General features: G+C 41.5%; 2 protein-coding genes across 3 annotated transcripts; both read left to right on the top strand.

The window, feature by feature from the left end:
* Positions 1-216: 216 nt before the first annotated feature.
* stard3 (StAR related lipid transfer domain containing 3) lies at positions 217-8,328 on the top strand. Its single transcript, XM_008330002.1, has 15 exons — positions 217-310; positions 1,686-1,888; positions 1,976-2,053; positions 3,132-3,209; positions 3,505-3,558; positions 3,965-4,082; positions 4,195-4,296; positions 4,379-4,434; positions 4,535-4,627; positions 5,401-5,463; positions 5,806-5,901; positions 5,988-6,067; positions 6,146-6,250; positions 6,337-6,430; positions 7,046-8,328. Exons 1-15 carry the CDS (start codon positions 217-219, stop codon positions 7,169-7,171), a joined length of 1,440 nt encoding a protein of 479 aa, XP_008328224.1. The 3' UTR covers positions 7,172-8,328.
* A 29-nt stretch (positions 8,329-8,357) lies between these two features.
* LOC103393122 (melanoregulin) lies at positions 8,358-13,435 on the top strand. 2 transcript variants are annotated; one of them, XM_008329980.3, is made up of 6 exons: positions 8,358-10,241; positions 10,329-10,633; positions 10,777-10,939; positions 11,033-11,123; positions 11,922-12,085; positions 13,103-13,435. In XM_008329980.3, the coding sequence occupies exons 2-6, from the start codon at positions 10,536-10,538 to the stop codon at positions 13,292-13,294; spliced, it is 708 nt and encodes a 235-aa protein (XP_008328202.1). In that variant the 5' UTR covers positions 8,358-10,241; positions 10,329-10,535; the 3' UTR covers positions 13,295-13,435. The 2 variants fall into 2 exon arrangements, with proteins under 2 accessions (XP_008328202.1, XP_016895925.1); XM_017040436.2 differs by having other exon boundaries at positions 8,358-10,633.
* Positions 13,436-16,288: the final 2,853 nt, after the last annotated feature.

Below are 16,288 nucleotides of genomic sequence, written 5' to 3' on the forward strand. Positions count from 1 at the left end.
TGGCACAAAACAATGTTTTTGTTTTAAAGAATCGTGGGGAGAGCTGGAGAAGGTGTGAAAATGACCTCTGAAAAATACGTGGAGTTTTTGACTGAGTACTCTTTTCCATGATACAAATACAAGAGCTTTCCTTAACAAAATCATCTTCATGCATGACGATGTACCATCTCATGCTGCTGGGAATACCTCTGCATCATCGACAGCTATGAGCATAAAATGAGAGAAACCCAGGTGTTACCCACATCCTCCCCTGACCTCAACCTTATGGAGAACTTTTTGAGCATCCTCGAACAAAACATCAGTGAGGGTGGTAACTGTAAAATACATTTCCCTCTGTTGAATGGCGTTTTTAGGAGGATATTTTAATTTTAATTTAAGTCTTATTTAAAACTGTCTTTTGAGACAAATGTGTTTTGTGAAATAAGGCTATACAAACAAAACAAGGCTTGGTTACATTGGGTGTATTACCAACTGTTGACCTAAACACAACTGTGTTGTAATCAATGGGGTCATTTAGCGGTAGTATCAAGTATCATTTTTGGAAAAGAGAAGTAATAATATAATTGTCGTGACAAGTCAAAGATCTTTCTTGGAACTAATTCTCATTGTCATTGATTTTCTGGTTGTGGCCTGTTGACTGTTGGGCTTCATTCTCTCAGCTGCTTCCTGCAACACATTTCTCTGGTCATAATTGACCTATTTTTTTAAATTGTCTTTTGTTAAAAAAAAAGTTAAATAAGAAATAAGAATTATTTCTTATTTCTTATTTCATGTAATGTGAGGAAAAATTACTAACCGACGATTGTTGTTTGTCTTTGGATGTTTAAAAAGTTTGAGATTGTGTCAGGCAGCATTTGGTGAGTGGAATTTTAAGGAGGTTAAAACCCTGACCATAAATGACTCACAAGACCGCGTGACCTTATGTTCGTGGTCGAAGAAACAATTGAAAGTAAATAGTTTGCAGTAATTCACTGTGTTGACAAAGGAGAAGCTGGTTATTCTGTCAACAATGTGCTGTTCTCATCCAAACTTCCTTCACTGTCTAATTAAATCAGTGTTAGTCCTGGTTTATTATTTACCCACGCCGTTTATTATCAAATCCACATATATAAATGTGCTGAAACCGGTGAACACGCCGTGTTTTGATGATGAAGTTTACACCATCACATGACGTCACTTGAATATTACATTTAAATCGGAGTGGAGAGATATACAAGTGACTTGAATATTACATATTACATTAAATCGGAGTGGAGAGATATACAAGTTCAAACACAGGCTCGTGAATGATTGGTAAAAGTCGATAAAAAGATAAGAGAGTGGGTCAGTGCAGACTACAAGTCCATGATCTGTTAAACAGTCCCAGCGTAACATCGGACACAAAACAGACAGAAACAAGTCTGTAGTTAAGTCAGAAAGTTATGAGATTACAGGGAAGGAAATAAGAAATATTTAAATAAAATATTTTAAAAAAACATGGGAATTGTCTGTTGACAATTTTCTTTATTAAATTTACTCAGCCTTGGCTTTTGTTAATTTACATTTATTAAATCTTTTTATTCTCCATCTTATTGTTTAGTGAAGAGACAATCATCTTTGCTTTTACTGACACACGGTGTCTTGACTTTTTATAACCAGTCGTCTTCCTTTTCACCTCACCTTCCCTTTCCTGTGTCATTTCATAGACGGCAGTGGGGAACGCGGGGGCAGCCTCCCGGCCATCGCCTCCCTGAACACTTCCTACTCCACCTCGCTGTCCTTCCCGTCCCCGTACCTGTATGTACCGCTTGCAGAGCGCAAGGCCATTTCTGACGTGCGCCGCACCTTCTGTCTCTTTGTGACCTTCGACCTGCTCTTCATATCCCTGCTGTGGATTATTGAGCTCAACGTGAGAGAATAGTTTGGGTTTGATCATACTGATCCTGATGAAGATTCGTGTTCCTTACTGTGTACGTGTGCTCTGTTCCTCCTGCAGTTCCCCGGTAACATCTGGGACAGTTTGGACAAAGAGGTTGTTTGTTATGACTTCAAGACTTCCTTCTTTGACATTTTTGTAAGTGTGTTAAGTGGAATCCCTTATGCAAGACTCCAGTTCTCTAGTAGTTGGCTCCAGGTAGATAAAGATCTGTATGATCATATATCATCTTTTAAGCTTTCTACTCAAACTACACTCAAGCATTGGCTAATTTAAATTATATTCATGCTAATTCATGCCTATGTTAGGAGTATATGATATTTCATTATTCTTTTTTTTTTCAAATTTTACAGTGTAATTTAATTTTTTTAATTTATGGATTTAACTTCTACGTTTTTGGTTAAACATTTGCTCTGCTGGTTGTTTCGCTATGAGCTACTTCTAGCTTTCGATTGGGACTAGTTATCTTTCTAGCTGGAGTTTTGGCCAACTTTACTGATTATTTCTGTGCTACCTTTAGACCAACTTTTAGCCAGTTTTGCTGTATCCCCTGCTTACTTTCTGGTTATCTTTATCTGGCACGTAACTAATTTGGGACTGAGGTTCTGATTCCAGCAGGGCGCTCCACCTTGATACTTAAGTCAAAGAAGAACAATGTTCTCGTCCACATGACTTCCTTTGAAGCAGGCAGTTAATACAAATAACGCTTTTATCTTCAAAGCAGACACTAACAGGAAGCTGTCAGTCTAACATTATTTTCTGCTGATTTTTAACCTAAATTGTCCATGTATAATTTCAATGTGAACATAGGTTTTGTTTTTACTCTGGTGTTTTTACAGCACTGGGGTCAAATGTAAATGGAATATTTCATAAGAGGCCGTGCTAATAGAAATAATATAATGTCTTAGTCCAAGTGAGGTGAGTAGTCCATTCACTGCTGGCTCCTGATAATGCAATTTAAACCACACTGAGATATGTGTGATGTTCATCAGGTCACTTCATTAGTCTCTGTACAAACATGCACGGTCATCACCCACTGTGCACATGAGCTGTTTGCTATTATTATCTGTCAGTAAGCAGTAAGGTGTTGTGACATTCATGTGATTTCTTTATTTACAGCCAAAAAGGAAAGTAACGTTAACAAAACCCTGCATGTGATCCAAGGTCTGACTGTTTCTTCTTTCTTTTTTCTTCTGCTTCCTCCTGCTTGTCTCAGCTTCTCGCTGTGTTTCGTTTCCTGTGTCTGCAAGTGGGTTACGCTGCTTTTCGTTTAAAGCACTGGTGGGTTATTGCAGTAAGTGAGCACAAACACACACCCACACACCCACACACACTAGAGGAGCGTGGATTTCTCATTCGCAGCTGGCTACCACAAGTGTCAAAAGCTGAATGCTTCACTTGTTCCTCCAAGAACACACAGACACTGATACATTTAATTCTTAAACTCACTTCATTTAATTAGAGCTTCAGAAATGAGGTGCTGCCTCATCAGGCCCAGGGGTTTGACCACAGCGCCATCACAGCTTAGAAATGTCATCAATTGTTATAGGTTCATGACAACATCAACCAACATCTTCCTTCCTCCACAGATTACCACTTTAGTGACCACTGTCTTCCTTGTCATAAAGGTCATCAAGTCGAGCGTGAGTGGGAACTTTTTTCTCTTCATTGTTTGTGATGCAGATAATTTCACAAAACTTCCACTTTTTCCACCTCTAGTAAAAGTGTCACGATAGGACCTTTAACAATTGGTCCTTGTTGTAAAAAAATTGGAAGTAACTGTTGGAAGTATTTATGCTGATTTTATAAGAACAAATATATATAAAACAAATATGGAAGTCTGCACGGAATGATGGCCTTCAATTCAGAAGGACAGAATGTCAGTTATGTCCGCTGGCATCGCACTGACAGGAATATGTATTGTAAGAAATGACGGGTGATGCTGCGGCTCACCGCATCTAAAAACAACAAATTGATAAAAATGTTTTTTCAACAATTATATTTTAAATTACTATTACAAATATCTGATACTTTGGGGTCTTTTTCCAGCTCGACTCCCCGAATACCTTCAGCTATGTTTTACCCATCACCTCTTTTGTGGTGGCTTGGCTGGAGACCTGGTTTCTGGACTTCAAGGTGCTAACGCAAGAAGCAGATGATGAAAGAGGTGAGAGAGAGAGAGGAGAGAAAAAACAACTGAAAAACAAGTTTGAAACTAAGTGAAAAGAAAGTAAAACCTCTCTCTTCATTCAAATTCCTTTTCCCTCCTGACACTGTAGCCTACTTAGCAGCAGTGAATGCAGCTTGTGAACGTGCCCCCATGGTCTACCCCCGAGCTGTGTCAGATGGACAGTTCTACTCTCCGCCCGAATCTGTTGCAGGTGATTGCTGCAGTTGTTGTGAGTTGTTCTCAGTGATTTTCCCCTGTCCACCTCAGCAGCAGCTTTAATGTTGTGTCCTCAGGCTCTGAAGAAGATCTGGATGAAGAGGGTATGGGGCGTAGAGCTGTCACTGCTCAGGTACGTGGACCCACTGAGATTACAGGTTAGGATTGCACATGTTCGACTCACTTGAGTCAGTATTTGTTCACTGTCGTTTTGCCCGTTTGTGTCCTCACAGGAGAAGGAATACGTCAGACTTGGTCGTGAGGCCATGTCGGTCGTGGAACAGATCCTAGCTCAGGAGGACAGCTGGAAATTTGAAAAAAACAATGTAAGTCTTTGACTTTTGTTGAACAATTTAGGGGAAAAAAACAATACGACAGGCAAAAATGGGTCAAACCTAATTTTCTCTGTCCCTGTGTGACCTGTATTTACGATGGTCAAATCTGTCAAATCTTTTTTTCCTAAATCAAAGACATTGCTGATGGTTTTTTTTACGTGATCTCAATCTAAATAGTTTCACATTTCCTCCGACCGTGATGTCCCTGAGGTTGGACAGATGTCACAATCTTGTGAGGACTAGGCGAGATACTGATACTGATATGAGACAGACATGAAAAAGAACAATGACTCACTGTCAGTGTTGTCGCGCAGTAGTGACACACACAGGCAGGGGGAGCACGGAGGACGACGAAGCCATGAAAGTGAATTGACACAGTTGCTGCATGCGGCATCACACCTTCTCATGTGCGTGTCCTTAGAGGGCCGCAGACCTCTCACCACAATTAGAATATTAAAAAAAAACACTCCTGGAAATGTGAGCTTCAGAAGCTGCAGTTTAAATATCTGAAACATCCTTGGAATTTCTTTAAATACACAACCGGTTTCCGCAGAATTCACTTTCGACAGTTACTGGTAGCAGGATATCGTCACTGTGCCCTGGCCTTACAGCGTGGGCCAGGTCACAGCAAACTGACGGTTCTCATTCACCGTGTGCGTTTGGAGGTTTCTGTGGTTGTTCCCAGTTCCTCTGAAAACAATGTCTTCTGGGAAAAGCTGCGGTCTGATGACACTAACGCTAACTTTATATGTGTCACATGTCAGGAAATAGGAGACTCTGTCTACACTCTGGAGATTCCCTACCATGGAAAGACTTTCATTCTCAAGGTAAAGTCCTTGTGTGTGCGTTGCGGTTGGATTTTTTTTATGAATTTTTTCTTCTTTTTTTTGATTTTGTTGCGGTTGGATTTTTTTAATGAATTTTTTCTTCTTTTTTTTGATTTGTGTAAATATTGACCCTAGTAGTTTAGTCTGTATTTATTAGTCAATTTTAAGAGTGTTTGTAAACCCAGTAAAAATGACCCAGTCTTTGGAAGAATTACTGATATTGTCATTGTTTAAGTACACACAATGAAACATGTTGCAGGAAGATAAACAGAATATACCTCAAATTAAAACTACTCCACTCCTTTCCCTTGTCTTTGACACCGTTGCTGTTGTCTTGTCCAGGCCTTTATGCAGTGTCCGGCTGAGCTGGTGTATCAGGAGGTGATCCTTCAACCAGAGAAGATGGCCCAGTGGAACAAAACAGTTTCCGCCTGCCAGGTAACGGCATCCGTGTCAGGATGGTTTCTGTTTCTGGACTCGTTCCTCCTTCGTGACTCTCACACCGCAGGTTTCTTCCTTATCAGATCCTCCAGAGAGTCGACGACAACACTCTGGTGTCATACGACGTGTCTTCTGGAGCGGCGGGAGGAGTCGTGTCTGCAAGGTCCGTCAGTGCAGAACACGTCAGGCTTTTACCGTGTGGCCTTCTGTGTTCATAAATTTACCTCCGTCGTTGTTTCAGGGACTTCGTCAATGTCAGACGCGTCGAGAGAAAGAGAGACTGCTACGTGTCTGCCGGCATGGCCACCGAACATGACGCCAGACCTCCGACAGGTCGCTATGTCAGGTCCGTCTGTGTCTCTTCGTCACAGATCCAGTAAATTATGTCATCATTTTGCACGTGTGTTCACTCCTTTAACTCCTCTTCTTTAGGGGGGAGAACGGTCCGGGAGGATTCGTGGTCCTGAAATCCAGCAGTAATCCGTCCGTCTGCACCTTCATCTGGGTTCTAAACACAGACCTGAAGGTGGAAACAATCTCTGCACTTCCTGGGAACAAAGATTTTCATCCGAACCCCATATTGTAGCTCAACCCGGTGTCTCAATATTGGCATCGTGTCAAGTCCTTCCTGCTTTTAAATTTGTCTTTTTAGAAATATTTGGCAGTAAATATTAAGGTCAAAAGGTCACAGCCCTGAGGAGAACAAAGTCCAGATGACTTTTTTTTCTAACGATGTGCTAAAAGCAGCCAATCAGCATTAAACACACACAGGAGACAAAGACAGATTAGATTTAACACCCTCTATTCACAGTAGCTCAGTTCCAAGAGTTTCATAATGGGGCTGCGTGACCTTTACTGGAGCTTTGACCTTTACTTGTCGAGACCTCTGCAGATGGAAACAGTGATCGGTCACAGAAACGCTCTTTGTTTGCACTTCAGTCTTTCAAACATAGGTTGTTTAGATAGATAGATAGATATAAAACATAATATCCAGCCTCTTTATTTTCCATCTTCTTGAGGCATTAGAAGTAAAAATACTTATACAAATTAAGTTAGTGATGTAGCAAAAATAATTAAGTGAAATTTAACAAATAAATGTAACATTTTTAGCCTTTGTAACGGCGTCTTTTTATGTCCACAGGGTCGACTCCCTCGCTACCTCATTCACCAGAGTCTGGCGGCCACCATGTTTGACTTCATGTCCCATTTACGCCAACGTATCACTGACCTGCGGCCTTCTCAGCGCTCTCACCACAACCACAACTAAAAAAGATGGGAGGTACCACTGTTTGTTTTTTTGCCTTTTTTTTATGAACAGCGATATCAAACGACATACACAGCTCTCTTGAGTGGCACCAAAACTGAAGAGACGTGCCATATTTACTGCAAGGACAAGAGACGTGTAATCAAACCAAACATCCACGTGGAAAGTAATTGAGCTGAACTTTATTCATTATTTTTTTAAGTGTGATCACGTATGTCTCCGTCGTTTTTTTTTTAATCCAATTGACTTCTGAGTCTGAGTGCACCACTGTCCAGCTTCATGGCTGCAAGGATCAACAAGAAGACCTGGACGGACGTGAAGTGGTCGTGGTCCGACTGAGCCGTGTCTCACTGTACTGTACACACACTGTTTGCCTTTACTTTGCTGCTTTAGTGTGTTTGGAGCCCGAGCACCAACAGACAACGTTTACCGCTTCCTTTCCTGCTTCAACATGACCAGTTCTGGTCACAGGTGCAGCAGCCTTTACCTTTACTTCAAGATGCTCAAGTATTCCCTGAACCAGCCAGGAAATGCTGTGTTGGCTCTGGTGATCTTCCATCCTAAAATCTTAACGAATGAATAATAAAAGATTTTAATGGTTACAGTCAGGCGCGGCACTGAGATTGGAGCCTCTACCAGGTTGTTCACGGTCTTTCTGGAAGGGATCTTCTCAAACTGACCATCAATGTTTTGGGACATGAGTCCAGGCTCTTCAGAGAGACAGATTCCGGTTTCGTTTACAACATAATGAGCAACGGTCACATCAAACCGCCAACAGAGTTGCTCCGACTCTGTTTTTTCACTGCTGTGGTTTAACGTGTTTGTCTCAATTAAATTTGCGGAGCAGTTGGATCAATAAAAGAAGAAGCCAAACTTCTGCACTGTTAGGTCAGAGGTCAGAGGTCAGAGTGCGTTGGCAGTCGATGGTGATGATGATTTACTAAATACAAGATTCACACCATCCAAACGGTGTGAATTTCCAGAGCTTCCTTCTGTGCCAGTAACCTCAAGTGACCTTGTGGCTAAACATGTGGAACTCATGATTTGTGCTTGGACAACAGTGGATTGTAAAACGGGCACCTCAGTGTTAAAGTGACTGCAGTCTGAAGCCTCATCACTGCCTTGATATTTAAAAAAAAAAAAGAGATAAGTTGAAGTTACTGCATGCTAAGATGTGGCACTTAGAGAGATAAGTTGTAGTTAAAAAAGTGTGTGTTACTGCATGCTAAGATGTGGCACTTAGGTGTGTTTCTACCCATGATACTGTAAATAATGTGTGGCCCACGTGGGCAGTTTGGCAGCCATCCGACACATTGAAGCCCAGGTCGTTCTTCATGAAGTTTAATCAAATATTGTTTACATTGTTTTGGATATTCAGTGAATTCAACTACAGAAACGGACGTCAAATCACAGTCGGCAGTTTTGTTGACGCTCCCTTCATTCACACATCAAACTGAGCTCTGCTGCGTCCACTCGTACCATGCCTCGTGAGCCTAACCCGGAGTATTTGTTTCTTTTGTACCTAATAGGTTTTGGATGTATTTATCAGCGAATAAATTTCAAACCATCAACTCTGACCAAGCATTTTACAGAGTCTTAACCTGTGTCTTATGTTTAATAAAATACCTGTGAACTTGTTAGAAATGCCGTCCCTTATTCGTCCCACACAGGTTGCCCAAAAGGGGGCGCCATTAGAGGCATAACAAACCTGGAACTTACCACTAGACCACTAAAGCATAACCAATACACAGATATAGAGATGTCCGATGATATCGGTTGGCCGATATTATCTTAATTGTGTAATATCGGTAAGAATTGATATCGGTTTTTCTTCTGATAATGAAAACCAACAACACAGTCCCTGGGTTTGACCCAGATGATAAATAGATGATAAACTAAAAATAGTTTTGAAGGGAAAGTGGAAAAGGCTGCATGTATCGGTATCGATGAATATTGGAATCGGAAATTAAGTCTTTGGATGGAATCGGCAATATCGTCAAAACGTTAATATTAAGACATCCCTTCACAGATTATATGGACAAAATATATGGATGTAAGAAACAAAGACGGTTTCCCTCAAAGTTGACCAAAAGATGGCCAAAATAGAATAACTAGCTAGAAGTAGCTGCTAAGAATTGGAAACAACGTGTCTGATAAATAGGTCACTAATTCCCAACTAAAGTGGACGAACTGTAACAAGGTTTTTTTTTTCCACAGTAACACCATGATCTCGGAAACATTCAGCACCGTTGAATCGGACGAACAGTAACACGACTCGGATGGAGATAAAATCATGAGCGGATGACGATTTATCCAGTGATTATTATTTTTCACACTGGATGACGAGGGTTTTTACATCACAAGGAATCCCATCCTGTGACTGGAGCCTACAGTGCAGCGTGTCATGTGCACGACTCACCTTTGTGAGAAATAACAGATTGCCTTCGAGTCGAAGAGCCATAAAATCGACTTTTTTTATTGCCCTTTTTAACGCCTCACTCTCGTAGGAAACTTCATATCTTCTTGACACGAAACGTGCGAAGTCGTTTTGATTAATGAATCAAAAATCTTGATTAATCTCAGGTTTATATGTTAGTGATTATTTAATCCATGTCTAAATCAGTTAAGACCCAGGCAACTGGACCGTCTTGTTTCACCTATCATGCTAGAGTTCATCTCCAGTTCTCCAGAACTTGGTCTCCTCCAAACCAAGACGGTCCAGTTGTCCACGTCTCTACTGTTTCAAGCTTAAAATCAATGCAGTCATGGAGAGTGGGTATGTCATTAGTCCTGGTGTGGAGGGGAAGTGCTCTCCTCCAGGCAAAAGCGAAGCGATGGAGGAGCTCACATGATTGTGCTGTGACTGTCTTCTGAGCCCATGTCTCTGAGTCAGTCAGGCAGCCCGTCCTCACTGCTCTCATTGTCCTCCATGGGCAGACCAGCAGAGGCAACAAGTGTCTCCTCTCTGTCTGATCTTCCACTCTGAGGTCCGACCAAAACACTGGATGCTCGAAGCTCAGCTGGACGTGGAGCTGCTGCAGCAAGGTCCTGGAAAATGGGAAGCTGATGTTAGGTAGAGGTTTGGGATCACATCTTTGTTTTTTTTCACATGTTGTTTTGTCTTTGCTTAAGATGCCACTTTTTTGTTGTTATTTTTTAGGCTGGGATTCTCCACAGACTAGACACTAGAACCCACATTCGGAGGACTTTCTTCTGATGGACGTTGCTTCACGTCGTTCTTGAGGACAACAGCGAGCCATCAGAATTCCAGATCCTGAGTTTTCCTCCCTACGACTTGACGATCTAACATCAGAGTGCAGAACCCAACATCTTTATTTGTGAAACTGTGAAACCCTCCTCTACATCCATGGGTTCAGCTTTCCGACGGTTCTGCGTGCAATTCTGCTGCTGCTGCTGCTGCATCGGCGATGAAGACGACGAGGAAGAGAAGCAGCCGTTAATGCCGTAAGACTCAGACTGACTGTATCTCATCTGTGTTTACACTAGAATGCTTGTTAGGTTTGTCCTGTGAGAATAATGTGTCTGGATCTCTCTCTGTGTGTGTGTGTGTGTGTGTGCTGAACACACAGTCAAGACTGAACACACAGTCAAGACCCTCTGGAGTATCTCAACCGAGAGGTCCAGAAACGGCGGGAAGAAGAAGCCAACCTGTGGAGTGAGCCCGGAGATCCGAGTCACTCGGAGAGACATGACGACCGAGTCCTCTTCACACTGCTGCAGGCCAGGAACAAGACCCGCCTGGGCTCCTCGGTACGAGGCGGAGAACATCCTACACATTCTACACCCGGGCTCCAGAGGATCTACCCTCATGATTAAATAACATCAATTCTTATTTCCCTCCAGGGCTATCGACGCCTGAGTGTGGACATCGAGGCCATGAGGGATACTCGAAGAGAGGTCAGAGAAAAGTGGAAAACGATTCTGGAGAACCTGGGTAAGGCAGGACACAGTTACTACGGTACACCGTGTTGTCCAGGTGCACCTGTGTTTGGATTCATAACCCACATAAAAACTTTGTTAACGGTTTAAGCTGCAGCTAAAAATGAAGGGTTTACACCTCAGGAAAGGCCGTCGATGCTCACAGATCAGGTGACGTATCAAGAGCTAACAGCCGTGATGAAAGGATGAGATTAACTGCAGAGGAGCAAGTAGTCGATTGAGGCCAGAAAGATTCGAAGCCTGGTGTTTGTCCAGATAAAATATGTTCCAAAAAAATAAAGGAGAGTCACAGAACCCACAGAACACCATCCCTACGGTGAACCACAGAGTAAAACCTTGTGTTAAACCCTGTGACATTTGAAACAGTTTGGGGTTTTTTTTTACACTTGAACAGCTTGAGGGATTCTTAGAAAATGTTGACAAACCGCCTCCAGTAGACAAAAATGACACATTAGCAACTAGCTAGCATCAGGAGTGAAATGAAAACTAGCTTCCAGGTCAGAAGACCGTCACGTGTGGACAGGTCTGAAAGAGTCTTCTTAAGGAAAACAGCACGAGCCGCCAAGACCTGACTCGCTGACCCGTCTGTCAGACCAACACAGTGTGTTACTGCAGCAGCAACACTAACAGCTGACTCGCTATCTGAGGGGCCGACAATCACGATGTTTGTGAAATAATTTTTAATTTTTCTCAACAAAGTAACATAACAAAGACATTGTGTTCGGAAACAATATTCCCTGATTTTCTTTTCTTTATAATCCTGTCCGTACTAAGGTTTTTCCCTGTGTTGAAGGTTTCATGGCAGAGGCAGACTCTCTGCTGACAGTGTCTGCCGGGGCCTCACATGACCGCATGCGTGACGCTCAGACAGCACGTGCCCTCCTCCACACTCTGCACTCAGAGACCTCCATCTTCGACTCCAGAGACTCGCCACCGGAGAGATACCTGTTCATCCTGGTGAGAGCCGCCGCTCATCACAAAAACAGGAGAGTGTCTGTTCTGAGCGGGGTTGTGTGGTCAAGACAAACCCCTCGGGTGGTCTGTCCAGCATACCAACCAGGCCGAACAACAAGGCTCTCATAACTTCGCTCAGAGCAAGGCTGATAAACCTTTGTTAGACAATAGTGACCTCTTCAGGCTCACGGCGATGGCCCTTAATCCCTGATCCTTTGACCTCCGTGTTCCAGTTTCTGTGGTAGACCTGTTCCCATTATTTAATGACTTAAATGACCTGCCGCAAGGAAAATAGTTAAAGTTGGTGGAAGAAGGAAGTGTAGTTATGTGGAAGTGAAATATGACAAATAGGTCATTATTATTATTATCAGCTGTGTATCGTTAAAATACATTTAAGACAAGGTTTAAAATTGAGCTTGGAAAAACGTGGAAGAAAACCCAAAATTTATGAAGTAGCTACATGTTAGACAAATAGCTAAAGATCATAAAAAATGTAAAAAAAAAAAATGCATAAAAACAAGAACAAAAATAAAACAATTTTAATAGATAATTAGATGTCTGTCGAGAATAGCTAAAAGTTGACGAAACCATAACCCAACATATTTAAGTATAAGTTAATGAGTGCAGACAAAACTACCAGATAAAAAAACTATTTAACTTAAATTACCAAAACCAAGGAGGATTAAAAATGTTTAAAGCTAAGCTAAATTGTTTTTAAAAAGAAAGGGAATTAAAAAAAGAATACAAAGAAAAACAGAGGTTACATAATAATTATAAAGTTAAAAAATAAATAAAATATAATATAAAATAACAGCAAAAATGGTTTTCAAAGTATCTAAACGTTTTTAAGCTACCATAGTTATTTATTGTAGAAATAGTCAACAGATTTATATGAACAAAAAGAAAATAAAAACCTACATGGCACCAGCTGCTGCCACACACTGCCACATGAGAGGTGCCATCTTGCATAATATATAAAAATACATTTATTTTTATTTTATTTTTTTTGCTTCTCCTCAGGATCGTCTCCTGTATTTAGACATAGCTGAGGATTTTGTGGCGAAGGCAAAGCGGTTCTATCCACCCCGAGATGATTCTGATGAGGAGCCACAGGGCGTGTCCTTAAACCTGCCCCTGCTGCTGGCCAGAGTGGAGGCCCTGGACACAGCGGGAGACGCCGAAGAAGAGAGCGAAAAAGAAGCTTCAAACTGAGCAGGGCCTGCCGGCTGTAGTAGCAAGAGACACACGGCAGGGGGCAGTATTCATCAACCGTTGACATCCAGATGAAGCGCTTTGAATAGTTCCTGTTGCTTCTTGGAAACCTTAGCTAATAAAAGTTCATCGTCATCCACACAAACAGCTACATTTGTTTTCTTTGCTCAAAATCTATTTACTTTATTTTCAGGGTGACTGTTAGAACATTCTGTCGAACTCCCAGCCTGTGTTCTTCAGCTGTTTAGCAGTGTTCCTGTGATTCTGAGCATCATCACATGATTGGAAACAACAGGGACAGAAATAGCCTATGATAAGTGCCTTAGCTAGCTCGACTCTGCCGTGTTGACTTTCTAAAAATAGCAAGTAGCAAAACAATGTAGTAGTTGTTGTTAAAAATAAATACATAATTAAATAAAAATGCTGAAATGTGTATGACTTTCAAGTGCTGGAAAAAAAAAAAGTGTATAAATGATGAAGTATGTGTTTGTGTTGTGGTGTCCGGGTTACATTGAAATAAAGATGCAGCAGTCCATGATCCAGGAGTGTCCAGTGACCACTGCAGGCTTTGAGGACTGTGGCTGTGACAGTACTGGGGCTAAAAGCAAACTATGTTGGAGAAATACCAGATATGCAGTATGGCCAAACCAAGTATCACTAAAGTTTGAACACGGGAAGAGCTGTGGATTACAGCAGTTAGCCTGGAGCTAAAATGAAGTAAAGCTAATCTAGAGGTTCCAAAAATTGCAAATATACATAAATATTCTGCAAGTAAAAGTTAAAATGGCTAAAAAAAAAAGTTAGTTGAATTTACTAATGATCTAAGGGGTTTCCGGGCCAATTTTACAGGGACAGAAAAATACTTCTTTCAAAGGTTAAAGGTTATACATAGTATATAGGTTTACGTTTGCTCAAAAGGGAAATTAAAAAATATTGTGTGTATATATATATATATAAACAAATATGATTTCATGAAACTAAAAATAATCAATGCTGAGGTGAAAAAAAATGTAATCTTGGTAGAAAAGTTCTTAGCCAGGGGTTTCCAACTTTCAACATCAAAATTACTTTTTTTTATTTTATAATTTGACCGTCCATATAAACTTTTCCACCATTTAAATGATGACAGTAGTGCCGTGTTAGAAATTGAAGGTATGGTACAAACAACACAACAGTGGAGCAGTTTTCTGGTCCTCACATGTTCTGCCGCCTGTTTAGCCCACGACTGGGTTTCACTTTGGTCCACAAACGGAACACAACCCCCCCCCACTTGCCTGTCCGGCATCTGACCATCCCGCTGAGACCCGGCCTGGCTGTGATACGGATGGTGGTGATGGTGTTTGGTGGTCAGCTGCGTGTTGTTGTTGTGGCTGTCGTTAGGTAAGAGAGACACTCTGGCTCAGGAATAGGCCGTGTCCCGGCACCAGCCCGCTGGCACGCAGACAAAGAGCCGCTGCCACTGTCTGCTGCTATAAAGCAAAACACCTGACTGTGTAAGAATCCAAACAGAAATCAATGGAAAGTTAACTTTCCCTCAGATTCCTACAACTGCTTTGCAAGCACTTTGTGTCAGGTCGACCGGTGTGGGCGGCTCTGCCTGCTGCCTTCTCAAATCCAGCGCCTAACCTCAAAAAAATTCTGACTTACTCAAACTCGCATTCTCGCTGATTTTTTTTTTCTCTCTCTGCTTTGTATGCTGTTTCCTGACAGGCTGCTGTTGCCCCCAGCCCTCCCTCTCTCTCCTTTCTACTCATTCCATTTCATTCCAGGTGACAGATCATTTAAATGTCACTCCACAGCAGCTGCCGCGCGTGCGTTGTTATGTAACACTCAAATGTTATCTCTGGCCTGTGCCCTGCTTTGATGCGGGTGAAGGGGATACATAGTGTGAGCAGGGTGAGGGTGAGGGTGAGGGTGAATATTGTGACATAACAAAAACATGGCCGGCCTGTATACAATGTTCAAACTGCTCAGCTGTGGAAGTGTAAGAGATTGTAAATCAGCGTTTAAAGGGTGAACAGGAAAGATTGACAGGTTAAAAAAAACAAACATATTTTTTATATTTTTATTTCCCCACCAAAGTGCTCCTTGGTGTGTGATCTCAGTTTGACTTTGACCCTCATGTTGTGGCTGATTTAATCAATTGCCTTTTTATCTATTGTCAATACACTTAAATGCAATGCAATTTAAAAAATTTTAATGACAAAAAGGAGCCACAAAAAATGCTGCCGATTTCAAACCAGAACTCAAACCAGTGAACTTCTATGAACTGTTGGTTTTGTTTGACCCTCCTGGTCAGAGCATTGGCCCCCGGGCAGGACATTGGACACAGCTGTTTCAGTGACTAAGTTAAAGACATGACGTCAGTGGTGAAGGACCTCGCACAGTGACTTACTCTGTTTCTCAAATGGCATTTATGAAGGCAATGTCGTCACCACAGAAGTGAACACGCCGCCTCAGAGATGCCTGGCATTCTCTTCTTGACGCTCACTCTCTCCCTTTTTTTTTCTCTCTCTTGCTCACTTAGAAGCTCCCTCTATCTCTATTTTTCTTTCTGGAACAAACAATAATGTATTAATAATTTTTAAAAAAAACAAACAATCTTAAAAACAATTTTAAAATTCAGGATCAGTCTTTTGAGAAATTAAGGTGATAAAGCCCTAAAATAGTGACAGTCGACAAGCAAAGTGAAAAAAGTAGGGATGTCCAATAATATCGGTCCGATATTAGCATATTACGTAATATCTGTAAGAATCTAAAGGTGTTTCCTCCGATAATGAAAACCCGATAATGCAATGCCTAGGTTTCACCAAATGATGCGTGTCCTAAAAATGGCTTTGGGGATAAACGGCTGTATATTAAAGTGAATGTCACAAGATGGCAGCATTGTAGCTCATTTAATGAATTGCATGTCATACAGTGGTTTGTACAGGTAAATAAATAAATATTACCAGGCCTATTCAGTATCGGTTGATATCGGAATTAGAAATTAAG

The sequence above is a fragment of the Cynoglossus semilaevis genome, chromosome 17 (assembly GCF_000523025.1).
Source record: "Cynoglossus semilaevis isolate Cse_v1.0 chromosome 17, Cse_v1.0, whole genome shotgun sequence".
NCBI lineage: Eukaryota > Metazoa > Chordata > Actinopteri > Pleuronectiformes > Cynoglossidae > Cynoglossus > Cynoglossus semilaevis.